Source organism: Lagenorhynchus albirostris, chromosome 4, assembly GCF_949774975.1.
Source record: "Lagenorhynchus albirostris chromosome 4, mLagAlb1.1, whole genome shotgun sequence".
Lineage (NCBI taxonomy): Eukaryota > Metazoa > Chordata > Mammalia > Artiodactyla > Delphinidae > Lagenorhynchus > Lagenorhynchus albirostris.
The window spans coordinates 143,505,696-143,533,187 of NC_083098.1; the positions used below are offsets into that span (position 1 = coordinate 143,505,696).

The following is a 27,492-nucleotide window of genomic DNA, read 5'->3' on the forward strand; positions in this document are numbered from 1 at the left end:
CTACATATGTTAAACTGTGTATATGCATCCACTCCAAGCAAAATATCTACAGGTAACGTTCAGTTGTGACGATGATTGCGAAAGCTTATATGACAAAAATACCTTCTCTTGGCAAAATTAAGCCCTCTTACCTTTACCTTTACAAAATTCTAACTGCGTGGAGTAGTCTAAGGTTCTCACAACCACTGGGAACATTTCCGGAAAGGTCCATGTTCAGCACTACTGACCCAAACAATCCATAAAGTGTTGTTAGTACCAATAATATAAAGCCCAAAATTCCATCTCTTAATTCATACAGTATTAACGGACTGAACGTACACAAAGAGACCAAGTTCTCATTGTGCTCTGCCTCCTTTTCCCTAATATTTAAGTTCTTGCTCTAATCAGAAAATAGCTGTCAAATGCATTTTAATCACTACTCAGTGAACTGTGATTTTTTTCTTTGGGACCGTGTAGCGTTCTATTTTACAGATTAAGTTCTGTTAAGGGTACATGTAAGTTTATGATTTCTCCCAAACGAACTGAATCACAAGAGTTTCACCAACCAAACGACTAACTCCCCAACCTAAAAACAGTGGATGGAGAACAGCCGGTAAGATCCTTTACAGCAATCCTCGTCGGTGACTCTTCCCCATCTTCCAATTCCCATCGATGGCGATATGAAAGAGAAGCCAGGGAAAGGAACACTGACGCTCACTGCAGTAGGTAAACCGTACTCAAGCTCCGCTACGCCGACTCAGGGCCCTCGCTGCGCTGTCTGCTATTAAGTAAAGCCGCTTTCTCTATGTAACTTAAGTCCGTGCCCTTCCGCTGCAGCAGTGGCGCCGCACATCCCCCACCGCCGCGGCCACTTCCGTGTTTACACTCCTCTTCCCTCCAATTCCATGCGTACATTGTCAGCTTCACTCCCGCCCAATCTTCATTGGCCCGCCGCGGGCCAGGAGTCCCGCCCCCAGAAACCAACGCTCTTATTCGGAACATCGCAGCGAGCGGATAGGAACCCCAGGCCTGTCAATCCCAGCCGTTCTGTCCTCTCCGAGGCGCTTCCGCTGTGGTGGGAGGCTTGGGGGGGAGGGGGAAAGGGGGCAATTCCGTGAGGAGACTTCCCTGGGGCCAAGACTCCCTCCCGCCTGCCCCGCTCCTCCACCTTCACCCGCTGTTTACAAAAATAAACGTTCCTCTCTGACGCCCCAACGCTCCAGCGCAGGGGTACAAAACATACTCCGTGTCTTTCCCATCCTCCCCCCTGAAAAACCCACCCACGAGGCAAGGGGCATAAGCCTACTTCTCCACAGCCGCCCACTGAACCAGGAAAGGGAGGCGGGCCCCCGAGAGCAACACCCCCCCCAGGCCACTCCACGTTATTAAGGGACCCTCTCGAGAACCGTTACTCCCGAGCCCGCACAAGGTGGGGATGTGAGGAGGTGGGTCAGAGCAATTTTTTGGCGGGTATCGGTCTACCGGACGTGGCCCGGCGCTGCCTCGTCCGCGCGGAAGTCCAGGACTTGCGGACCAAGTCTGAAAGGAGAACGGGGCGGGGGTGGCGAGCGTCCACCGGAGAAGCCCGCCGCCCCCGACCGCGGGCAGCAGCGGCCTCTGCGGCCAGACAGCGTGGCAGGCGCAGCCGGGAGACAACAGCCTCACTCACTTCCTGGTTCCTCGGCAACTGGGGTGAAGCGCACAACTCGTCCGCCCCCGAGTCCCCAACTTAACTGCGGCTCGGCTGCCCGGCACCCGCTGCCAGCGCTCCGCCCGGCAGCCGCCGCCGCTGCTCCACAAACCCACCCTGAAGCGACAGCGCCGGATTTGAGGCAGGTTACTCTCCAAGGTGATCACTTCCTGATTCGTCGCCTCCATTACTTCATTCACAACCCCCCTTTCCCCCGGCCGCCCCGGTGACCGAAGGGGACACCGGACCCCCTGCACTGACCGCCACAGGGGAGCCACCCCGCCCCCTGTGCACCCCTTCTCCTGCTGCACCGATGCACGGGAGGAAAGTTCCCCTGTCCTTACCAGCCCGGATGAGCAGATCCAGCTGGTTCGTGGGTCCCTCATGCAGAGACGTCGCCATGTTTATCCCGGGGCTGGAGCTGCTGCTTCACATTGACTTACACCGTGAGCAGCGGCGGCAGGGGAGGAGGCGGAACCCGCGGCCGGAGACACACGCCGTGCGGCCGACACACACTCACGCACTCGCACACACTCCGACGCCCGGATCCTTGCGCGTCCTCCGACAGGAAGCCGAGGCCGGCCCGCCTCCCGCCGCCGGGCTGAGAAACCCCACCACCTAACGGCAGGGGCGGCGGCGGCGGCCGCCTCGGCTGGCAACGCGATCCTTCCGCCCCGCGCCCAGACAGGAAGTCCCGGACGCCCGCCCCAGAGAGCGGACGCGGCCCGCGGCGCGCAGGACACCTGAGGCAGGGAGTCGTCCCGGGGGCCGCGGCTGGGACGAGGCCCCTCGGCAGGAAGACGCACGTTTCACGCTCTGCGGAAGAGAAGTCTGCAGTCGTCCCCACGCTAGAAGAGAGCCATTAATCAAATTTTCTTTCTGGAAGAGCTCTAATTGCCCAGTCCCGCAGCTGGGACGGAAAGGTGGCTAATTAATTAACTTGTTGGGCCGTGTCAAAGTGTAAGGCTGCGTGTAAGCCGTTCACTTGAAAGCGCTGCGCTGTAAAACAGGCATACCAACCCCAAAAGTCATACCTACGAAATGTTACCAAGGCTTTATGGGACAAAGTAAGGGGCTTCCAACCACTCTCAGGGACCGACTTCGCCCTCTTCCCTCTACAGAGGTATGGAAGAGCACACTAGACAGGTGTTTATTAGCAAACAGCACATGCCAACCTCTGAGAGATGAGATTATCCTCCCCCAGTTGGCTAGCCATGAAATGTATGTACCCTCCTACATTTCTATTTGGTTCGCTCGGAAACAAACGAACGTATTCACTTATATCATCTACTTTTAAAGATCTTTTTGATAAAACTAACCTTATTACAAATAACGTACATATTAAATACAGTAGACGCGGGAGCTAGATTGCCGTTTAGTGACTATAGACTTACTGACAACACAGGAAACCAAGCCTATAAAATGACCCAGATGAAGCTTCATTAAAACAAACACAAAAAATGCTTCCCTGGGTTCAAAATTTCATAATATAAAAAAAACTGAAACAAAAGGTTGCCTATAGTTGTTTCTCCACACAACGTAAAACAGTGCCTCCTACAGAGTAAGTGTTCAAAAAGTTATTTGCTGAATAAACACAAAAAAAGATTTGGTCGTTACAAATTTTAAATAACAAGGTGTAATTTTTTATGACTTAAACTGAATGAACTGTGATGATAACTAGAGAAAAAATGTATTCCAGGGGTAATATTAATACTATATCGTTTTACAAATGTTTCCCCAACATGTGCAACTTCAGAGTTGATTCCACAGCCCATGACTTTGCTTTTTTCATTTCTTCTAAATACTCATTTATTCTTTTGGGCCCTTCCCCTAGCCCTACCACCATGATCCCCACCTTCCCAAAAAAGAACCCGTTTGCCACTTCCAAAGTACAGCCCCCCTGAAACCAAACAGGAATCTCTTACTTGCGTTAGGTAAACTTGCCACCTATTAGACAAAAGAAACTGTATGACTGGTAGCTTTTATTCTTTATTTCTAGTCAATTTAAAATAAGGACCATCCACTGACCCGCAGCATCATAACCTGAGACGGTTTCCAGGTGAGAGGATGGAGGCACGCTACGGGGCTAATTGCTAGCTTTAGGCAGAACACTGAAATTGACAGCAAATCTGAATGTCCCCTCTTATCAATCATAGATATTCGTGTATTTAGAAAGGAAGAGAGCAATTGTAAGCCAAAGGTGTGTTTCTTCTGGAGGCGACAGCTTGACCTGGCTCAAAAAGAAACACTCTTCTCACTGTGGGAGTCAGTTTGAAGCCTGACACATAACCTTTACCTCACTCTTTGCTTCTTGAGGGTTAGCTTTTAAAGAAAGATAGCGGTGTGTGTCTGTGTATTTCACTCTCGGTACATCTTAATTATATGGACTCATATCAGCCTTCTATTTTAAGTTCCAAGTGAACAGAAGCTGTATCTATTCCTGCATAATACTTCACAGTTAGTATATACACATATATAGTATTTATGCATATGTGTGTGTGTGTGTGTATATATATATATATATATTTATAGAAATTAATGCAGAAAGGCTGGGAAATATTCCTATATATTTAAAGCTCTTATAAAAACACAATTCCCTGGGGTTTAATGCAATTCTGTCTTGCTACTATAACTAGGCTTTCAAAAGCCACCAATACTTTTTAGAGACTAGCAAGCAAGGTGAGGCTGCTGCTGGAAATATAAACTGGTACAAACTTTCAAGAAAGCAATGAGCATTATAGATCAAGAGTCTTAAAGAGGTAAATATCAATATATACTGATCTAGGAATTTCATTTCCGGGGCCTCGCCTGAGGAAATAATCAAAAAATGCAATGGATTGTTTTAATAAAAACATGTTTGAAGAATTTTTAACACGGTAAAATATTAAAAATATAAATGTGGCAGGATTAAAATATACAGTATGTCCCCTACATACAAATGAGTTCCGTCCCGAAAGCGTGTTTGTAAGTCCAATTTGTTTCTAAGTCCAACAAAGTTAGCCTAGGTACCCAACTAACACAATCAGAGGGCAAGCTGCAATTTCACTCACGTCTGACGCTGATGCAACGCATGTTCGCATTTTTGAAAGTTCGCAACTTGAAGGTTCGTATATAGGGGACTTACTGTATATGCATTTCTTCCACACAATATGACTCAAGCCATGTAGTATATGTGAATATATGTGTACATAACATGTATATGTGTGTATATATACACACACACACATCGGCATTTCTCAAGTCTTCAAGGTTAAGCAGAATTTTCTCAAGTACTAATGAGCAGAATTTTAAAAATTGAATAAGACTAGGTAGGTTAGCCTGGTGGATACCTTAGAGCATATTCTGCTAATAACATTACAGAAAGGCAGACTCCACATCAAAGTTATTGCTGTGATCTAGTAGGTAAATAACAGCTAACTTATTGAAATAAAAGCCACCAAGGTAAGTGCTTTTACCTTCATTTTTTTCACTTATTCCTCTCTACATTCCTGTAATAGATATTACTATTGTGCTCACTTTATAGATGAGGAATCTTGACGAAGGTCATAGTGTTCAGGAGAAGCAGAGCCAGGATTTGAACCCACGAACTCTAACTCTAGAGCCCTTCCTCTCAAACACTCCCCAAGCACCAAAGTAACAAGGCCTGTGTATCTGCTGTGATGCATTTAATACCTACTGATTTTCTTTTCTGAAAATTCTTTTATATTCCTCCCTTCAAGAGGTGGAATCTAATTCCCCTCTCTCCCTTTGAGTGTAGGCTGAACTTAATGACTCACTTCTAACAAAGAGAATAGAGCTGAAGTGATGGTGTGTGACTTCAGAAGCTGTCTGCTTGATCTCTTGCTTTGGGTCACTCAGAGGAAGCCAACTGCCCATTAGGCAAGGAACAGTGGCATCCTGCCAACAGTCATGCGACCGAACTCTCTACGACACAAACCCTCCAGCCCTAATCAAGCCTTCAGATGATTCCAGCTTCGTGAAAGATCCTGAGTTACGAGCCATGCAAGTAAGCCGATCCCCAATCCTTAATCTCAGAAACGATGTAATACTGATATAATGTTTATTGTCTTCAACTGCTAAATCTGGGATGATCTGTTAATCAGCAAAAGATAATTAATATAGAAGAAAGGAGCAGTCTAAACTCCCAACTTGTCACACTTCACAGCTTAGATAAAGAAAGAAGGGTAGAGTTTAAAAATGACCTCTTTCAACTACAAAGTGCTGAGCAGTTTTTTCCATGTCTTTCTTCATAGTCTGAGCATCAATTCTTTCATCCTCCAGCCTCTCCGTTTTAAAAATAAGTAAGTCTTCAGAATATAATCATTATCATTAAAGTCTAATATAACCAGAAATAATTAGATACCCTTGGCTATTTGAATGATTTTATGGTCCTGTAGTAACCACGATGGAAAAAAATTTTGAGAGATATGTAAATGTCCAATTGTTTCCAACACCATATAGGTTTTAAATGTTTTGACTTATAGCTTACTCTGGTTATTTCCTTTGTATTTTTCCTTTATCTAGTAAACAGAATCATAAAAGGTTATGGTTGAAGAGATGCCTACAGACAACATCACCTAGAGGTTTTCAAAAAAATAAGGAAGGACCTGAACATCATCATCTCTTTTCCTGACTACCATGAATTAAATATATTAAACTTTAAAACCAAATATATAACTGTGTGCTCTATCAGATACAAGTACCAAGGTCAACAGGCTTCAAAGTTTAAAAAAAATTACAGGTAGGAATCAAAGGGAGCAGACATTCTACCCATTTAATGTTATTTTCCTATAGTTTGGGAGAAGGATGCCAATTTCCTATTTTAGTAATGACAACTCTTTAACCACCAATGGTAGAGTTATCTGAGAATCACCGATTTAATCCAATGCCCTAATTTTACACATCAGGAAACTGCGGCTCCAAGAAGTTAAATAATTTAACCAAAGTCACATGGTATATATCCCACTATTTCAAGGTTAAAAATTCTACAAAACAATCTTCTATAAAACTTAGAAGTTAAAAATGGATGAAAACTTAAATCCATTTTACTATTACTATATTTATATAAATTATAAAGTGGTTGATGTTTTGCTTTTTAATGTCAAAGCTAGAGCAATGGTCAAGAGTCTTTCTGAGAAATTAAGAAAAAAATGGAAAAAAAACTTCGAGCAGTGAATGGTAGGAGAACAATAAGAGGGGGTCAAACAGTCTGATGCAGCTGAACTAACAGTGAACCTCAAAGCTGGGGTATGGTGTGTTAGAAGGAAAGAAAAGGTAGGAAAACTAAGGTCTAAGAACAAATATGTCTATCAAGGACAACAAGCTGGAATCAAGAGATTTAGGGCCATTAAGTAAAGCCTGGTTCATCAATACTGGAAGACAGACGACAGATCCAGGAGTGCAAGTCTACAGCTTTACAAAGAGAAAAGATGGACTATTTCATATGTTTTATACTACTATATGTTTAACTCACTCTTTTCAGTTTTTTATACTACTGATTCATTTTATTTAATAGTTAGGTTTTATAAAATGTTATTAAAGTGAAGATGTTTGAATCCGTGGTCACATATTCATTCATTTATTCCATAAATAATTACCCAGCACTTACTTTGAGCAAGTTTCTGTTGTAGGCACCTATTACTACACCTGGTGGCACTGAATTACGTAAAAGGAAAAAATTAAGCCTTCTCAATTCAGACAGAACCCACGCCAAGTGTGAAATTCTCAGCATGATATACAAAATTGCTTATACATGAAATTAGAGTAGTAGTGGGTACGTGCTACATTTTGGACCACCACCCAGCAGAGTTAAATATTTACATGTATAAAAGCCTTCATAAGGCATGGATTTTTAACAGGGGGTTCACAAAGGCAAAATTTTGTTACCAAATGTGCATTTTTTCTGAGGAAGAGGATCATGACTATTCTCAGATTCTCAAAGAGGTCTATGACCCCCAAAGTCATTTCATCATAAATTATCTGGCCATATGCATTTGTCGACCATAAAAGCCCGATGATGATTGGGCTTCCCTGGTGGCTCAGTGGTTGAGAGTCCGCCTGCCGATGCAGGAGACGCGGGTTCGTGCCCCGGTCCGGGAGGATCCCACATGCCGCGGAGCGGCTGGGCCTGTGAGCCATGGCCGCTGAGCCTGCGCGTCCGGAGCCTGTGCTCCGCAACGGGAGAGCCCACAACAGTGAGAGGCCCGCGTACCGCAAAAAAAAAAAAAAAAAAAAAAGAAAAGAAAACAACCCTATGATGAGTAAGGATCCAGCATGTACCATTTTCGAAACTGATAGTTTGGCTTAGGTTCACATGTTTTCCGCATTTTACTTAACTTATCCCTGGGTCAAATTCTCCTTGAGCTTGTTGATTCTTCACTTTACGGTTTACACTGAACAAAAGCAGCCACTCCTAGAAGACTATCTGTCGACTGAGTCTTGCAGCTAGTCTTTTCTAAATGGATGTCAGATTCAAAAAGCATTTATTAAGTACCATATGTGTATGACACCATACAAAGTGAATTAAAATGGTTAATGATCTATTTTAAATAACATTTATAACAAGTGATTTCAAGGGCTTGGGTTCTTTATTATCATTAGGGAATGTACAGTATCTTGAATATTCTGGAAATTTTTTTCAATTCCTGTGAAACTTTACAAGGGCTAATGCATGGTTCTTATTTAGCATGTTTATGAAAAGATTTACAATGGAGTTCTTAACTAAAACACATTGCAACAGTAAGTCAAATTCTATTTTGACTGATTCTAAAAGGAATATTCAAATTAACTAATTTCTTCCCCTCTTACAATATAGCTTCTGCACCTATCCACTGAAAAGTTCTTCAAAGGTCAACATCAGCTTTTTTTTTTGGCAGTACACGGGTCTCTCACTGTTGTGGCCTCTCCCGTTGCGGAGCACAGGCTCCGGACGCGCAGGCTCAGCGGCCATGGCTCACGGGCCCAGCCGCTCCGTGGCCTGTGGGATCTTCCCGGACCGGGGCACGAACCCGTGTCCCCTGCATCGGCAGGCGGACTCTCAACCACTGCGCCACCAGGGAAGCCCAACATCAGCTTCTAATTGCCACGCCCAGCGATCTCTTCCTAGTTTTCGCCTGACTCTACCTCTCCAAACAAATGAAATTATTGGCCACCCCTTATTAAACTCCTTCCCTTCATATGATTTTCATGACAATAAACTGTCTGGCTTTGTTTTGTTCCTATTTGTTTTTTTCCATTGACTTCGCCTACTTCGGCACAACCCTCAAATGTGACTGTTCTTCCAAAGCAGGAGCCTTGGCCACTTTCTCTCTTCATTCTCCACTCTCTCAAGAATGGTAGTTAGTATCCATTCACCACCAGGGCTTTCAATATGACTTCTGAACTGACTCAAAAATCAGCATCTCTAGGCTTGACTTATTTTTTTTTTTAGTGCTACATTCTAATTTCCAATTGTACGGTAAACATCTTTATTTGGATAACCCACTGGTACCTAAAGGTCCGTTATCTACAAATCTCCTTTCCTCTATCAATAACATCACCTTCATCCCAAGCTAGAAATCTTGAGTCATCTGTGTTCCTTGTTTAGGAAGTCATCTCTTGTACAATTTTTGAGGAGGATTTTAAACGTATGTAAAATTACCAAAAAATATATATATATATAACAAACAGCCACGACCCCCGCATCCAGAACAAACAACTGTTATCATTTTGTCATCTATACTTGAAGGTGCTGTTCTTCCCTAAGAAATAACACATTACATGTGGAGATAATAACATCGTTGAGAACTACCAACAGTCCTCATTCACCATTCTCTCTCTCCAAAGAAACCACTATCATGAGCTTTGTATATATTCTTCCACTCTATGTTTTACACTTTTATGTTTTCACATCTGTGTACATTTATGCATGTGTGTGTGTGCATGTATCCCAGAATGACATACAGTAGTACTTTGCATGCTTTGGGTACATAAATGACATTATACTACATATGCCATTCTAAAATTTATATTTTTCATTCAAGATTCATATTCTATCCATGTTGGTATAAGTAAATATAGCTTTGCTTTTTACATACTTCAAATTATCCCAGTGCACACATACACCCCATTTTGTTCAAAAACTTATCTACTGATAGGCAAATAAAGTTGTTTCCGTTTTTCACTTTTATAAACAATGCTGAAAAAAATTCTTATCTATTTTTTCTTAAGCATATATGCCAGAGTCTCTCCACAGCATACACCTACAGAGAGAATTTTTAGGTCATAGAATAAGTGCATTTTAAATTTATATGTTACTCTTTCCCAAGTAGCTATGTAGGTCTAAAACCCCACTAGTGATGTGTTAGTGCTCCCATTTTTCTTACGTTCTTGTCAATACAAGATATAATCAAACTTTAAAAATGTTTGCCATCTGTTGGACGGCAGGAAATTTTTCACTGTTGTATTAATTTGCACGTACTTAGTATGTACTGAGGATAAACATTTTTTTCATATACTTATTGGCCATTAACATTTCCCCTATGAATTTCCTATTCATATCCTTTGTCATTTTTCTATGACACTTTTTTGTCTTACTTATATGTAGAATGTTAACATACACTAGACAGTAATTCAGATATGTGTTCCAACTATCTTCTGTCAGCCTGCTGTTTGACTTCTACTTTGGTTGGTCTACGGTATCCTCTATCCTACAAAAATTTTAAGTTTTGATCCAGCCAAATTAATATGTGCTTTCCCTTACAGTGTATGTTAAATAGCCCATGGAATAAAAAGGAAATCATAAAGGAATTGAGAAATATTTAGAAATGAATTACAATAAAAATACAACATGTCAAACTATATGTGACACAGCTAAAACCGTACTCAATGCCAGGAAATGAAAAGGTTTAAAAATATATAAGCTAAACATTCAGTTGATAAAGATGGAAAAATCAACAGAACAAACCCAAAGAAAAAAGAAGGAAAGAAATAATAAAGAGCAGGAAAAATGAAATAGAGAGCAATAATTTTTAAAACTAGAGAAGATTCACAAAACCAAAAGTTGATTTTGGAAAGATTAATAAAATAGACCTCTGCAAGGATAACCAAGAAAAGAAGGTACAAATAAGATACAGAACAAAAGGGGAGAAATAACCCCAGATACAATACATATAAAAATAATAAATCAGTATTATGAACAATTATACACTAATAAAGTTGAAATCTGGATGGACTGTATAAAGAAGCTGTATAAACTATAAAAAGAAAAACTGAATAGAATAGTAAGTAGCAAAGAAATAAAAATGTAGCCCAAAACCTCCTCTCTACAAAAAAAAAAAAAAAAAAAAAAATTACAGGCTTAAATGTACTTTTAGGAAAATTCTAGCAAATTTTTAAATTAATTCTTATCTTACAGAAATTGTTACAGAAAATAGGAGAAAAAAAAGTGAAAGCAGCCTAGATTATTTGATGAGCCTAGTGTAATCTTGATTCCAAGATTAGATAAGGAAAATACAAGAAATTATAGTTCCATATAACTTATGAAAGGTCCTTAACTTAAAGCAAACAGAGCAAAATGATGAGTAACATGTATCCTCAAACGCAAGGAGAATTCAGTGCCTGAGAATTGATCACATTAATATATTCCAGAAGAAAAATCATGACGTATCAAAGAATGCTGAAAAAGCATCTGACAGGATTCCATGTATAACTAACACAAAAACAAAGCCAAAGGACTACACGGAAATTCCTTAACCTGGTACATGTTATATACTAAAACCTACAACAAACATTAAACTTCAAGTTGAAACTTCAGATACAGTCCCTTCAAGATTAGGAAAAAAACAGGACTGCCAATGCGAATGTGAACTGGTGCAGCCACTGTGGAAAACAGTATGGAGGTTCCTCAAAAAACTAAAAATAGAACTACCATATGACCCAGCAATCCCACTCTTGGGTATATATTCAAAGAAAACAAAAACATTAATTAAAATGATATATACTCCCCAATGTTCACAGCAGCATTATTTACAACACCCAAGAAACAGAAGCAGCCAAAGTGTCCATTAACAGATGAATGGATCAAGAAGATGTGGTGTGTGTTTATGCACACACACACACACACACACACACACACACACACACACACACACAATGGAATACTACTCAGCCATAAAAAAAGGATGAAATTTTGCCATTTGCAACAACATGGATGGACTTGGAGGGTATTATACTTGGTGGAATAAGTCAGACAGAGAAAGAAAAATACTGTATAATATTACTTATATAAGGAATCTAAAAAAATTAAACTAGTGAATATAACAAAAAAGAAACAGACTCACAGATACAGAAAACATACCAGTGGGGAGTGGGAAGGGGGAGGGACAAGACAGGAGTAGGGGATTAACAGGTACAAACTACTATGTATAAGATAAATAAGCTACAAGGATATATTATAAAGCATAGGAAATATAGCCAATCATTTATAATGACTATAAATAAGAGCATAACCTTTAATAATTGTGAATCACGGGACTTCCCTGGTGGCGCAGTAGTTAAGAATTCACCTGCCAATGCAAGGGACACGGGTTCGATCCCTGGTCTGGGAAGATCCCACATGCCACAGAGCAACTGAGCCCGTGTGCCACAACTACTGAGCCTGCAAGCCACAACTACTGAGCCCACGTGCCGCAACTATGGAGCCTGCATGCTGCAACTACTGAGCCAGTGCGCTGCAACTACTGAAGCCTACATGACTAGAGCCCATGCTCCACAACAAGAGAAGCCACCGCAATGAGAAACCCATGCACCACAACGAAGAGTAACCCCCCCTCACCGCAACTAAAGCCCGAGCACAGCAACGAAGACTCAATGCAGCCAAAAAAAAAAAAAAAAAAATTGTGAATCACTATGTTGTATACCTGAAACATCTAATATTATAAATCAACTATACCTCAATAAAAAAATTTTCTAATTAAAAAAAAATTTAAGAGAAAATCCACCACCAAAAAAAAAATAACCAGGAATGCCAATTAATATAACTATTCTTAAACATACTGGAGTTCTTGATGAACATCATAAGGAATAAAAAAGAAAGAAGATGACTGGAGACTGGAGAGAAGGAGGGCTGAGTTGCCTCAGCTCAGGCCATCCTAGACCAGTAAGCTCCCAGCTGATCCACAGGCAACCACAAACAGGAGAGTAAAACGTGGTGGATGTCAATCAGGGAGAATTATGCAGCAGTCAGAAACAACAGATTACATACATACAAAGCAACATGCATGGATATTAAGAATAGTATTTACTTAAAAAAAGTAGGAAACAGAGCAAGATACGTAGTACCATTTCTATAAACTTTAAATTTATACAACAAAATATACACACTTAATACACTAAAAAAATACCTATTAATCAAATTAAATTTGATGCTTATGAGGGAGACTGGATTTTTATATAAATAAAAAGGATAAAGAGGAATAAATAAATAAATTGAAAAAAAATAAAAGAGGGTATGAAACAGGGCTCTAGCTTTACTTTTCTCTTTATAAAAAACTAGCTATCCTAATATAATCTACCGAATAGTCCTTCCTTTCTATAAATCCGTGTCTATTATATACTAGGCATAAATACATGCTTACTCTTTCCGGGCTCTCTAGTCTCTCCTACTCAACTATTCATCTGTGGACCAATAACACATTTAAAAATACTGTAGTTTTAGAATCATTCTTTATGAATAGGAGGGCAAGTACCACACACTTTGTTCTTTTGCAGAATTATCTAGATTATTTTTGGACCTCTACCTAAGAGTTTGTCAGATTCCACCAAAAACAAGTCCTCTTGGAATTCTGACTGGAACTGTATTGAATTTATAGATTAATAGGGGAAGAATTAACAGCTTTACCATGTCCAGTTTTCCATGTGTTTGCAGCTGCTCACTTTGTAGGTTTTCAAATTTTCTGGCAATAGGTTGTTTATAGTATTTTCTTATGGTTTTTAAACTCTCTATTCTGTTGGTCATATTTTTAATAGTACTCATTTTTCCTTATCTGTCTTTATAGAGATTCATCCTTTTTTATTAATTTTATGGTATTAATAATCTATTCTGTTCTATTTTCTATTTAATTAATATAGACTAAGTATTTCTTCTACTCAATTTGGATTTATTCTGTTGGTTCTTTATTAACATCTAGAGTTGAGCTGATACTAATTTTATCAACCTTTCTTATTTTCCAATTAACCCACTTAGAGCTATTAAATTTCTCAGTGAGGAGCTTCCCTGGTGGCGCAGTGGTTGAGAGTCTGCCTGCCGATGCAGGGGACACGGGTTCGTGCCCCTGTCCGGGAAAAGCCCACATGTCGCGGAGCGGCTGGGCCCGTGAGCCATGGCCGCTGAGCCTGCGCGTCCGGAGCCTGTGCTCCGCAACGGGAGAGGCCACAGCAGTGAGAGGCCCGTGTACCGCAAAAGAAAAACACACAAAAAAATTTCTCAGTGAGTTCTGCTTAAGTCACATCTAAAATTTTTGCATGCAATGCTCTGTTATTTTTAGCTACAAATATTTTATAAATTTCATTTCCTCTTTCATCCATTAATTAGTGAGCGTTTTTTTTTTTGTTTGTTTTTTGGGGTGGTTTTGTTTTTTGCGGTACACGGGCCTCTCACTGTTGTGGCCTCTCCCGTTGCTGGAGCACAGGCTCCGGACGCGCAGGCTCAGAGGCCATGGCTCGCGGGCCCAGCCGCTCCGCGGCATGTGAGATCTTCCCGGACCGGGGCACGAACCCACGTCCCCTGCATCGGCAGGCGGACTCTCAACCACTGTGCCACCAGCGAAGCCCTAATTAGTGAGTTTTTATTATTTTATTTGATTTTTATTTCGGACACACTGCACGGCTTGCGGGATCTTAGTTCCCTGACCAGGGATTGAACCCAGGCCCACAGCCCACAGCAGTGAAATCACCGAGTCCTAACCACTGGACCACCAAGGAATTTCCAATTGGTGAGTTTTTAGTTGCCAATATTATAAGTGTTTTGGTTGTCTTTTCATTGTTGAGTTCTAACTTTATTGCATTATGATGAAATAGTATATTTTGAATGACACTGATTTTCCAGACATTGTTGAGATTCTTCTATGACATAGTACACAGTTAAAAGCTGACCTGTATATAACTGGAAAAAGAAAATGTACAAAGTTGTATTTTATGCAATTAGCTACAGTGTTCTATAGATCTCCAGCTTATAAAATTTGTTAATCCTGTGGTTCAATTCTTTGATGTCATTTTAAATTTTGTGTCTGCCTGATTTTTCAATTTTGACAGAGTTTTTGTTTTTTGGGGTTTTTTTGAGGCAAGGAATACAACTTTATTCAGAAAGCCAGCAGACCATGGAGATGGCAGACTACTGTTTCCCGACAGAGGTGTTTTGAAGTCCCAGTTTTGTAGACATGTCCACTTCGCCTTGCAATTCTGAAAGCTTTTAATTAATTAATTAATTAATTTATTTATTTATTTACTTTGCCGCACCATGTGGCTTACGGTATCTTAGTGGATCTTCCTGCAGTGGAAGCGCAGAGTCCTAAGCACTGGACAGCCAGGGAATTCCTGAAAGTTTTTACTTTAAATGCTATTTCAAGGCTATGTCGTTAGATGCATATAAGTTTATGATGATTATAGTTTCTGGACTGCTGCTTTTAGCAGTTTGAAGAGCCTCTCTTTGTCCCAATTAAAGATTTGCACCCTGAATTCTATCTTATTACAGCAGATTTATCTGGTATTTCTCTGATAAATATATTTTTCCATTCTTTCAATTTTGTTTTGTGTATCTGTTAAAAACAGCACACACTCGTGTTAAGATCACAATTGGTAATTTTAATATAATTGGTGTTTTGGACTATTTCTACAGTCTTGATTTTTTAAATAAATGTTTTATTTATTTATTTATTTATTTATGGCTGCGTTGGGTCTTCACTGATGCACGTGGGCTTTCTCTAGTCGCCGCAAGCGGGGGCTACTCTTCGTTGTGGTGCGCGGGCTTCTCATTGCGGTGGCTTCTCCTGTTGCAGAACACAGGCTCTAGGTGCGTGGGCTTCAGTAGTTGTGGCTCGCGGGCTCAGTAGTTGTGGCTCGCGGGCTTAGTTGCTCCTCGGCATGTGGGATCTTCCCGGACCAGGGCTCAAACCCGCATCCCCTGCATTGGCAGGCGGATTCTTAACCACCGAGCCACCAGGGAAGTTCCTACTGTCTTGATTTATGATTTGTATTTCCATAGTTTTTTTTCTGCTCTTTGTTGCCTTTCTGTTAGATTGGTTGAAAGTTTAGTTTACTCCCTAACCTACCCCCCAACTTAGTATTTCGGAAGCCAGACCTTCTATTATTTTAGTATGCTCTAGTTGCTTAAAATAAATGTCCTTCTTTTTCACTTCTCATCTTCTCCAGATCATGTTTCACACAGTTCCTAACTAGTTAATTCAAAGGCCACCAAAATCTGGTTCCACTCTATCTTTCTAGGCTCACTTTTCTCAACCATATGCCTCTAGAGAGCCTTATCTCCAGTTAAACTACACTACTTGTCAGTTTCTAAATAAAATACAAAATTTCTGAAATTCTGTTCCGGTTCATGCTGTTTTCTGATTCACTCACTCATTCAACAAATACGTTATTCAAAACCTACTTGGTGCCTGGCTTTGAGCAATACCAGTAAACACAATGCATATGGTCTCTGGACTTATGAAGCATTGAGTGGAAAGACTAAACAATAAACGCAAATACAATAAAGTAAAACTTCATGAATACATGAATTCTGATAAATTTTAACTGGGAATTGGCTCCCATCGCCCACAGCAGTCACTGGACTACACAGCTACCAGCAGGTGGCACCAAACCACCAAAGTCTGACCTCAGACTGACTTGGATACCTTGTTCTGAATCCTGGAACCCATTCCACACACGCACTTCCTCCTCCACAAAGACTGACTCGGGTCCTTTTATTAAACTCCCAAGAATGCCATTTTTATGTGATTTGAATTTTTTAGAACTACTTACTACTTCATCGTGGGAGTTTACTGTATCACAAGTTGTAGGTGCTAACCAAAAAAGAAAAGGGAATGCGAGTCTCTGACGAAAATAACAGAACAGCCCTAGTTGATCCAAAAGATGACCAGGAACGAAAAGCTGAAAAATGAAAAGCAGTATGTTCCAGAAAGAAAACAGCATACAAGAGCACCCTGGGAAGGTAAAGTCTGGATTAATGGAAAGGCGAAAAGACAACAGTGCGTGTGTATGTCTGGGGTGAGGGTACTGTGTAATTCATCAGAGTATAATGCTTAAGAGCTTGGGCTCTGGAGCCCTAGCTGACTTGAAGTCCTTGCTCCACCACTTAACAGATGTCTAGCCTTAGAGCGGCTATTCAGCCTAGGATTGCTGAAAGTATTAAATCTATTATTGTATAAAGCTCTAAGAACTATTCCTGGCAATGAAGAAATATTAATGTTAGGGTTCTGTTTTTTGTTGCTATTATTGTTGTTGCTGTCTCTAGATGGATGAGAGGAGAGCCCAATTATTCAGTGTCTTGAAGGCCATGTTAAAAACCCTGACTAGTATGCTGTGCACAATTAGAACCAATAGAAGGTTTTATGGAAGGGAATATCATGATTCAATTTATAAATATTGGGTTGGTCAAAAAGTTCGTTCGGTTTTTTCCATAAGATGGCTCTAGTAGCGCTTAGTTGTCTTTAACTTCATTCAAAACAATTCTGTTAGACTGTATTGTGACAGTTCTCATATCAGCACGCATTTTTTAAAAAAAAAGTTAACAAAATTGGTGAATTTTTGTGTAGCGATTTTAATACTGAAGATGGAAGGGAAAAAAGCAACATTTTCGGCATATTATGCTTTATTATTTCAAGAAAGGTAAAAACGCAACTGAAACTCAAAAAACAAGATTTGTGCAGTGTATGGAGAAGGTGCCATGATTGATGGAACGTGTCAAAAGTGGTCTGTGAAGTTTCGTGCTGGAGATTTCTCGCTGGACGATGCTCCATGGTCGGGTAGACCAGTTGAAGTTGACAGCGATCAAATCGAAACACAGAACAATCAACATTATACCACGCGGGAGACGGCTGACATACTCAAAATATCCAAATCAAGCGCTGAAAATCATCTGCACCAGCTTGGTTATGTTCATCGCTTTGATGTTTGGGTTCCACATAAATTAAGCGGAAAAAACCTTCTTGACCATCTTGCCGCATGCGATAACGTAACGAAAACGTTCCGTTTTTAAAACAAATTGTGATGGGCGATGAAAAGTGGATACTGTGCAATAATGTAGAACGGAAGAGATCGTGGGGCAAGCGAAATGAACCACCACCAACCACACCAAAGGCCGGTCTTCATCCAAAGAAGGTGATGTTCTGTATATGGTGGGATTGGAAGGGAGTCCTCTACTATGAGCTCCTTCCGCAAAACTAAACGACTCAATCCAACAAGTACTGCTCCCAATTACACCAACCGAAAGCAGCACTCTACGAAAAGCGTCCGGAATTAGTCAACAGAAAACCCATAATCTTCCATCAGGATAATGCAAGGCCGCATGTTTCTTTGATGACCAGGCAAAAACTGTTACAGCTTGGCTGGGAAGTCCTGATGCATCCGCCATAGTCACTAGACATTGCACCTACGGATTTCCATTTATTTCGGTCTTCAGAAAATTCTCCTAATGGAAAAAATTTTGATTCCCTGGAAGACTGTAAAAGGCACCTGGAACAGTTCTTTGCTCAAAAAGATAAAAAAGTTTTGGGAAGATGGAATTATGAAGTTACCTGAAAAATGGCAGAAGGTAGTGGAGGTGAACACATGTGTTCAATAAAGTTCCTGGTGAAAACGAAAAATGTCTTTTTACTTAAAAACCAAAGGACATTTTTGGCCAACCCAATATATTTTTTAAATCACCTGGCCTACAATGTGAAGAACGGATTGCTTGGGGTTCCGGGGGTGGTGGGCAGGAATGAACACAAGACCTATTAGAAGGCCAAAGGCCAAAGCAGTAGCTCATATAAAAAATAACTACAGGTTGGACTAGGCTAGTAGCAATAAAGTTGGAAAGAAATTGGTAGACTTACGATATATTTGAAGGTAAAACTGACATGATTTGGTAATGTACTAGGAGGTAAGGGACAAAAGGGTGGAAATGACGACTTCTCACAATACCCGCGCCCCCCAACCTTGAATAAAGTCTTCCTTTACTGGACTTTAATGACTGTCATTGAATTTTTTTTCTTTAACACTTCCCAAATGAAAGTTTATCTTTCCAGGCTCAGCTAAAATCTGCACTTTCCGTTACAGGAGCTAACAGATCTCTCCTCCGCACTCTCACAACAGGCTTTAGGTTATAAAGAGTTGTTTTCTTATATATTTTCCCCAATAGAGACAAGCTCCTTTACAGTCAAGGCTACATCTAATTTCTTGTTCTAGCCCACACAAAAAAAGCGCGACACGCACCAAGGGCAGCCTCAGATAACCTCGCACATGGCCTCAAAGCCAGGGCAACTCCTCAAGCTCTTTTCTTTCCTTGGAAGGAAATTCAGTCTGCTTTCTTCTCCTTTCAACCATTCTATCTCTGGGGATTCTGTTTCCCCTAAGATTAACTGTAGAATTAACTAGTCTTTCATTAGCCTCCCCATTTCTTGCAGCTGCCAAAAACAAGTATATAGGGATTCTTTTTGTTAAAGTGCTTGCTACTAATTCTATTGAAAAACTCCTGACTCCCCTTTGTGAGTTGGTAAACTGAATGCACTGGCTTCTGCCCCTTACTTTTATTCCCATGGATGAGGTTCACCAAAAGGACTTCCTGTTTTGTGTGTGGAGGCCTCTCTTCCCAGAACATAGCCTGCAGGTGAAGCCTAGACATAATAATCGGTGTCTTCTTACCTCAAATAGATAACTGGCACTTCTGAGGGCCTCCTGAGCAGGCCTGTAATGTAGCAATGGAATTAAAAACAAATGTGATTCTGCCAGCCTTGTTTTTTCCAAACCAAACGGCTAAAGTTTACTGTTGTAAATCCAAATAGTAATAGATGCTACCTGTTTGAGTTCTTTCTCCTCTTGAACCAAATCCTTGATTCCCTCTTCAAAAGAATGTTTTCATTGTAAGTTATTATTCTAAATCTTTATTTTATGAGGATTAAGTTGCAGAGGGGAAAAAAGGTGAGAGAGAGATATATATAGATATATATATATATATTTAAAACAAACAAACAAACAGGATTCAGATTCTCCTAAAAGTCTTGTCAAACACCATGCGCACCAAGAAGTCCCATTTTGCTAACCAGTTTAGAGACATAACTCCTTTTTTTTTTGACGTAAAACTTTCTAGGGTCATCTTTTGCAAGCTCATCTAGCGATAAGAAAATCTCTAGGTTCTAGTTAACAAATAATTCATATTGTTCAAATATATTCTTAAGTAAGTCCTGGAGGATAACTACTTATTATCATGACTCAGTCTTATAGAAAACATATGAAAGCATTTTTCATTAAATTTAAAGATTTAATTGTTCATTCCTTTTAAGTAATATATGTATTTTGGTTGATCTACAAAGTAAAAAGAAATCAAACGTCCAGTTATGACCAAATGCTGAACGTAAACTTGGAGAATATGGGATATCTATTATAAAAACTGGTACTCTACACCTTAATAATGTCTAATGGAAAGAGAGGAAACCGGCTACATTCCTTCTTCCCTTGATATATACTCAATGGAAAAAAAAATTACAGAAATGGAGAAAAATTTTTAAATAAAAATTAGTCCTACCGCATCTCCTAATCCCACTCCCAAATTGTAACTAACCACTGCAAACACTGTTAGTTCTCAGCACTGTCCCCTTATTTTTTGTGAATGGGAAAGTCACTCATGTTTTTGATGGTACTGTACACACACACACACACACACACACACACACACACAAAAGGTGAGATTTAGGAATGCTTAATTCCATTTGACTTGCTTCTCTGTCCCTAAACCCCTCTGCCTTAACAGTCAACTATGCCCTTATGATAAAATTTAAATATGACCCATTACAATAGCAATAATGCAATCTGGAACTTATAAACTAACTACTATACCTGGGAATTCTTTGTCTTTCCTCACCTCTCCCCAACCCTATCTACTTCATACTATTATTTCCTCAAATGCTTGTTTTTCTCATCTTAGTTGGCAACCTTCTTCGAGGCCAGCCACCATGTTTTATTCAACTATGAATCACTTACTCCCTAGGAGCAGTACTGTGTGCATAGAATAGGTACTTTGTACATGATAAATATTAAGTTTACCATTATCTCAACTGTATTTAAAGACTGACATACGGAGGAGAAGGGAGAATTTATCTGCTGCTTCAACTGCTTGAAAAGAAATGATTCACGAATTTATTATTTTAACTTAATTGCTAATATTAACGCTAAACAACAATCTCAGGAGTTGTTAATTTATGTATTCTGATTTGTGACAAAGCAATTTTACACTATGGTGAATTTACATGTTTTCTTCACTAGAGTCTAAGTATTGCATGAATGCAGACATTGCCCCTCTTGTCCACTGCTCTAGTCCCATGCTCTAAATAGTGCCTGGTATATAGCAGATGCTCAATGAATGTTTACTGGTGAATTAATTAACAGCAGCAATGCATTACATCACCTCGTATAAGCCTGAAGGAACTTTAGTATCTCTTCACCCACAACAGCAATCTTTGTGATGGGTATACTATACACAGTAAGAAACCACAGGATTAACTGAGTTCTCACGATGGCAGAAGCTCTCTTTTGGTGCTATCATTCCCAACAGCCGAGGTAATGGTTCTCAAAGTATGATCCCTGGGCCAGCAGTACTGACATCAGCATCACCTGGGAACTTGTTAAAAATGCAAATTCTCCGGACTTCCCTGGTGGCCCAGTGGTTAAGAATCCACCACCTGCCAGTGCAGAAGACACGGGTTCGAGCCCTGGTCCGGGAAGATCCCACATGCCGCGGAGCAACTAAGCCCGTGCGCCACAACTACTAAGACCGTGTGCCACAACTACTGAAGCCCGCACACCTAGAGCCCGTGCTCCACAACAAGAGAAGCCACCGCAATGAGAAGCCCGCGCACCGCAACGAAGAGTAGCCCCCGCTCGCTTCGAGAAAGCCCGTGTGCGGCAACAAAGACCCAACGCAGCCAAAAATAAATAAATAAATAAATTTATATTAAAAAAAAATGCAAATTCTTGGGTTTCCCTGGTGGCGCAGTGGTTGAGAGTCCGCCTGCCGATGCAGGGGACGCGGGTTCGTGCCCCGCGCCCGGGAAGATCCCACATGCCGCGGAGCGGGCTGGGCCCGTGAGCCATGGCCGCTGAGCCTGCGCGTCCGGAGCCTGTGCTCCGCAACGGGAGAGAGGCCACAATAGTGAGAGGCCCGAATACCGCAAAAAAAAAAAAAAAAAAAGCAAATTCTTTAATTCCAGCTCACTAAGTCACAAATCCTGGAGGTGGGGCTAGCGATCTGTGTTTTAACAAGCACTCCAGATGATTCTGACGTACGCTCAAGTCTGAGAGCCACTGGCCAGAGAAATTTTTCTCATGGAAATAGAAGGGATCTCAAGCCAACAAAAAGGTCATAAAATACTAGATGAGGCTTTAAAGAAATGTACTTAATGTTCAAACATTAGAATGTTTTTAGAAGAAGTTAAATTAAGTCAATCCATTAAGTGACATGAAAAACTACCAGTATAGTTGAGAGGTTTTTTTTCCTTATCAGAGATCATAAAACTGTATTCAGATCCCTACTACGAGTTATTAAGGAAAGAAAGCAGAAATAAGGCAGAATATGGAGGACAGGTAAAATAAGACATGGATAAGATCTGGGAAAACTGTTTTTTAGATTCCAACTGAAATTTAGCACTTTAATTTTATATAAAAGTACGAACCACAGTAGTTTTCACAGTATCTGTGACTCACGACCGACAGAAATCATAAAATATTTTCATATCATATTATAGTTGTTACATACATCTCAAAATATACTTTACGGTCACTACTTTGAAATTACAGCAGTAAATCAGATCTGCCACTAGATTTCATTATTTAATGCATTATTAAAGAAACATGTATTAATATGTCACAATTAAAAATTGTCTGAAAGCTACATTTCAATATATTTGGTTCCTTGGCAATCCTAGGTATTTCATATATTTAAAAACATTGTTCTGAGAGAAGGTCCACAGGCTTCACCATATGGCCAAAGAGGCCCACAATATAAAAAGATTTAAAAAACACACAAAAGTTAACAGTTAATAGCCGTGTTAAAAGTGTTCCTGACCTCCTCTAAGTTATGGGCCCCTTCACAAATCTGAGAAAACGTATAGACCCTTTTCCAAGTTTACAAAGGGGCATGGGGGACGCCTTTGGGACAATGATTCCTTCTCCTGAAACAGCATTATACCAAAGCACCCACCTTTTGATTCCAAAAAGAAACGCCAGTTGTGCAAATACCTTAATCTCTGTAACTTTTAGCTTAGTATGGGCAATGAGCACATCTATAGCCCACATCTGCAGAGGCAGCCAGACAATTCAGTGGAAAGTGAGTAAGAATAGTCAACTAGCTTAAAATTAGGGAACTGTGAATGAGGAGCTAAGGAGTTCAGTCTTTATTTTAGGTAATGCTTTGATTGTCTTCCTTTACTTTTCATTTTACAGTACTCAGTATTTTGGAAACAACAAAATTTGTATAAAAAAATACTTTGTTTAAAACTCTTAAAAGGCCTTTAGATAAGGCCCAAAAAACAGGTACAAAGCTTTCAGAGTCCTCACCAGTTAAGATTTTACCTCTTTAGCCTCATTTTCATCCCCTTTCCTTCTCATAATCCATATTCTAGCCATGTTGAATTCCTTTCTGCAAACCAAATAGGCCATGCTCTCCTTCCTCCAGACTTTCAGACACGCTACTCTCTGCTTGGCTAATTGCTTCAGACCCTTCAAACCTGTTTAAATGTCACTTCCTCAGGGAGGCATTCTCTGACCTCCTAGCCATTCCCCTACTGTATACTCTCTAAACCTTTCATTAATCTTTTCACAACGCTAACTCATCACATTTTGTTGTAACAACGTGCTTAACTGTTCATCTTCTCCACAAAGCTGAAAGCCTCGTGGGGGCAAAGCCAGGTTCACCACAAGAAATATTCAGCTGAGCCTGACATGCTGGTCCTCAGTAAGAGCTGGCTGAGGAATGAATGTATGGATTTGCCTAGAGACATGCTTTAAAGCATTCCTGTTTATATATCTAAGAAGTCTGAGCTATCCCGACTTGGCAACACTTACAACCTTGTGTGTTACTCATTTAAAACTCCATATAATCTGTATTCAGCCCTGTCCTCAGTCTGAATTAACAAAACCGTATTACTTAGACACAGTGTTTGTTATATATAAAATTGGAAGTTAATTAGTATTTAAAAAAACAAGTCTGAGTGCAAAGGAATGAATGCTACTAGTTTTCCCAATTAAACAAATATCCTCTAATGATCGACTATCTGGATATACTTATCTTTCCTTTTACATAAAATAGATGTCTCCTGAGAAGTATCCAAATACCATTTAAAAGCATTCCTTTTCATTTGTTTTATTAATTGACAGGGTGGTTCTTGGCTTTTGGCCACTCTCCTTCACATAATCAATAATCTGTAAAACATATATTCAAGGCTCACTGAAAATCAGTGGCTACTTTAAAGAGCCCTTGAAGGATCCTGTTTTAAAATGATAGTTTAGAAAGCAGAAGCAGCTTCATTTCATTTTCTTTCTAGATCACAAAATCCAATTAAAAACTGACAATTATGATAAAACTCTTTTTTTTTTTTTTTTTGGCCGTGCTGCTTGTGGGATCTTAGTTCCCTGACCAGGGCCCAAGAAAGCACCGAGTCCTAACCACTGGACCACCAGGTAATTCCCAAGCTCTACCTACCGACTAAGTAAAAGCATCTTATTAAAATACTTTTTCATCTTCTATACGCTCCGTAATTTAATACCTTATATGGCTACTCTGTATACTGTTAAACAGTATAGTTAGATGGTTTTTTAAATACCCTCTCTTAAATGACAGTAAAGAATTGAGAGATCATACTCAGCACATGTAGGGACTTCCACAACTGCAACTCACCTCCATTTTTCATGAACCTGACATTTTAATATCCAATTCCCAGATAATGGGAATTTCAGGACGATTCAGAATTACATGATAACATATTTCATTAATTCTAAGACATACATTTTTTCAAATTTTGACATCTCTGAAATCAGGATGTATTTTACAATTGACGATATCCTAAAATTTGTAGTTGCCAGCACGTTTTTCTTTTAGTGGTCTAAAAATAACGTTTCTTACAACCGATGGCATCTTAAATGAAACACTGTTAATAAAATATTAAAAACTTCTCTCTAATAAGGCTTTCTAACTAATCTAAATAATAGTATAATTATAATTCACACAATTCTAGAATCAAAACTAAATAAACTTAAGATTCACATTTTACCTTTTTAGAAAACTAGTGACCAGGCTAAATTCAAGAAAATAGATAATTGAAAGAAAACACTTCTTAAAAAATTATTTTAGGAAAAAGTATAGATTAGAGGCAGAAATAACACAAATGAAAAACAGAAAGACTTGAAGATGTTCAGTCAGTGGTAACTTCGAAGGAAGTGAAGGCGGGAGACAGACTTAAAGTTCTGTCTAGAAGAAACAGATATTAGGGACACGGCAGGAGATTAACTTAACTTAGACGGCAGATTCCTTAGAGGGAAAAATACTATTATAATCTTTCTCCCTCCACAAGGAGGGATCCTTGTCACCCTTTAAACAAAAAATACGGAAACAGCTGTTAAGTTAAATGTAAAATTGTAGTTAAATGTAAAATTGCAAACATTCTTAATAAATTAAAGACCAACCTACCAGCATTGTCTTCCTTCTGGCTCAATCTGTTTCACCTTCAGGTAATCCTAGGGTAGGGGCTCCTTTTCAGATCCCCAGTTTTTCATGTCGATCTTCTACCTCCCTGTGGCAACAATATTTTCTAATTAAAAGAGTCCTTTTGTGCCACAGGGAGGATTTCTGATGGTATAACACATACAAAAGTTATCACAGCTCATCATGAGGTCAACCTAGTCTTGAGAGTCTTCAAGAAAGAAATCTGGTTCCTTATCTTATTTTTCAATAGAAATCTGGTTTTATTTTTTAAAACTGCATTTCAAAAACCTGAACTTTCATTTATTTAAAAAAAAGCACTACTTTCTTGTTGAAGTATATAAAAACTCTTATCATTCATCTATCTTTTCAACTAACCTCTAAACACAATTTTGTTGATCACAAAAAAAAAAAGTTTTCTAAGTTCTCTTGATAATTACTTTAACTAATAAGACCAACCTTTTATGTTTTGATACTTGGTTAAAAACCAAAGTCCTGTTCCCAATGAGCAGAAGAGAGAAGTAGGAAGCTACCAGATCCCTTTGAGCCAATGTTTGTTAGTAAAGGTTAATAAATAAGTCTACGTGTATTACATAACATGATGTGAATTACACTTAAAACGTACATTAAAAAAGACCAGCGGGAAATTTAGAAAAGTGGTAGTTACTGTGCCCTCACTGGTAAGATTATGGGTGATTTTCACTGTTTATTCTTTGTAATACTTTCCAGTTTTTCCAATGAACACGTATTGCTTTTATTATTTTTTAAAAAATCAAATTTAGGTGTAAGCAAGAATGACTAAAACTTACTGTGATTTTAAGATGAAGTTAATCTAAGCATGACAACATTATGGCCTTGATATATTTTGGATGACCATATTTACGTTTTTTGGATGACTACCTTTTAATATTTTAAATAACCCTACGGTATTCAGTATTTAGCATATAAACAAAAAAGAAAACATATTTAAGATATTACATAGATGGTTCTTCATTATACTGCAATTCTAAGTCAAAACTCAATTTGCTTCAGTCTGTATTTCTTAACAGCTATGTGTTAAACTCTGTATTATACGCTATATTCAACAAAATAAAAACATGGGCTCTGTACTCAGGGGCTTGTATGCTCACTTTGAAAACAAAAGGAGTACACACACAAGAACAGTGTAAGAAAGTCAATGATCATGTGTCTAAATCCAGATGGTCTCACAGAAGATCAGGAAAGGGAGTGTTTCACATAGGCCACAATTGCTGTGGACAGCTTCATGTGGTTGGGCCCGAAGGAATGGATAATACTTAAAGACATTCTTGATAGGAAACTATATTTGAGCAAAAGCTCAGAAGCATAAATAGCACAGCCATGAGAAGGGCAGAAAGGAAGACTGCTAGAATACAGTGTTTCTGTACATAAGAAGGCCAGATTTAAAAGGCTCTACTTCTGGATGATTCCGTGAGTCAATGAATTTGGTAGAGGAGTGGACTTGGAAATCTGATAAACAAAGAGCTTCAGGAGAATGATAAATGCAGATCCCAGAGCACAGTAAGTTAAGGAAGGAATGAGGAGGAAAAAGAACAGACTTAAGGTATAAAACATTCGTCGTTTTAAAAAGTCAAAGTGAACGGAAAGAGAAAACTACAACAGAGAAGTATGAAACAAATGTTGTTTTAATGTATAAAAGACCTTCTCCATATCTGAAGGCACAGGGAAAGGTCTTAATGAAGTTAAGGAACACTTACAGAGCACTTACATCACAAGCGCTGTGCTTTATAGGTTTATTTTATATAATCCTCACAACACTGAATTCCTATTTTACGACAGTGAGATAGACCCTGAAACAGTTAAATACTGCCACGTAAGTGATAAAGTGGGAACCTGAAACCAC

At 39.5% G+C, this 27,492-nt stretch overlaps 1 protein-coding gene and 2 long non-coding RNA genes across 14 annotated transcripts in view; 1 reads left to right on the top strand and 2 right to left on the bottom strand.

The window, feature by feature from the left end:
* The window catches only part of ELF2 (E74 like ETS transcription factor 2), a 95,980-nt gene that overhangs the window by 17,867 nt on the left and 50,621 nt on the right, over positions 1–27,492 (bottom strand). For 2 of the 12 annotated variants that reach the window (XM_060148738.1, XM_060148736.1), the window contains exon 2: positions 25,599–25,701. The exons of 6 other annotated variants lie outside the window; for them this stretch is intronic. Coding sequence is in view for 4 of the 6 variants with exons in the window: in XM_060148731.1 (XP_060004714.1) it covers positions 2,014–2,071 (58 nt within the window). In the remaining 2 variants the exon portion in view is untranslated. Of the gene's footprint in view, positions 1–2,013; positions 2,331–25,598; positions 25,702–27,492 lie in introns of those variants that run through there. 4 more of the 12 variants (XM_060148731.1, XM_060148733.1, XM_060148734.1 and 1 more) reach the window with 4 other exon arrangements.
* LOC132520038 (uncharacterized) lies at positions 2,009–6,614 on the top strand. The gene is made up of 5 exons (XR_009540415.1): positions 2,009–2,792; positions 3,669–3,728; positions 5,193–5,675; positions 5,923–5,970; positions 6,194–6,614. It is a non-coding gene; the product is annotated as an uncharacterized LOC132520038 (long non-coding RNA).
* Positions 17,465–19,611, bottom strand: LOC132520040 (uncharacterized). The gene is made up of 2 exons (XR_009540419.1): positions 19,565–19,611; positions 17,465–18,456 (listed from the first exon to the last, which is right to left on the bottom strand). It is a non-coding gene; the product is annotated as an uncharacterized LOC132520040 (long non-coding RNA).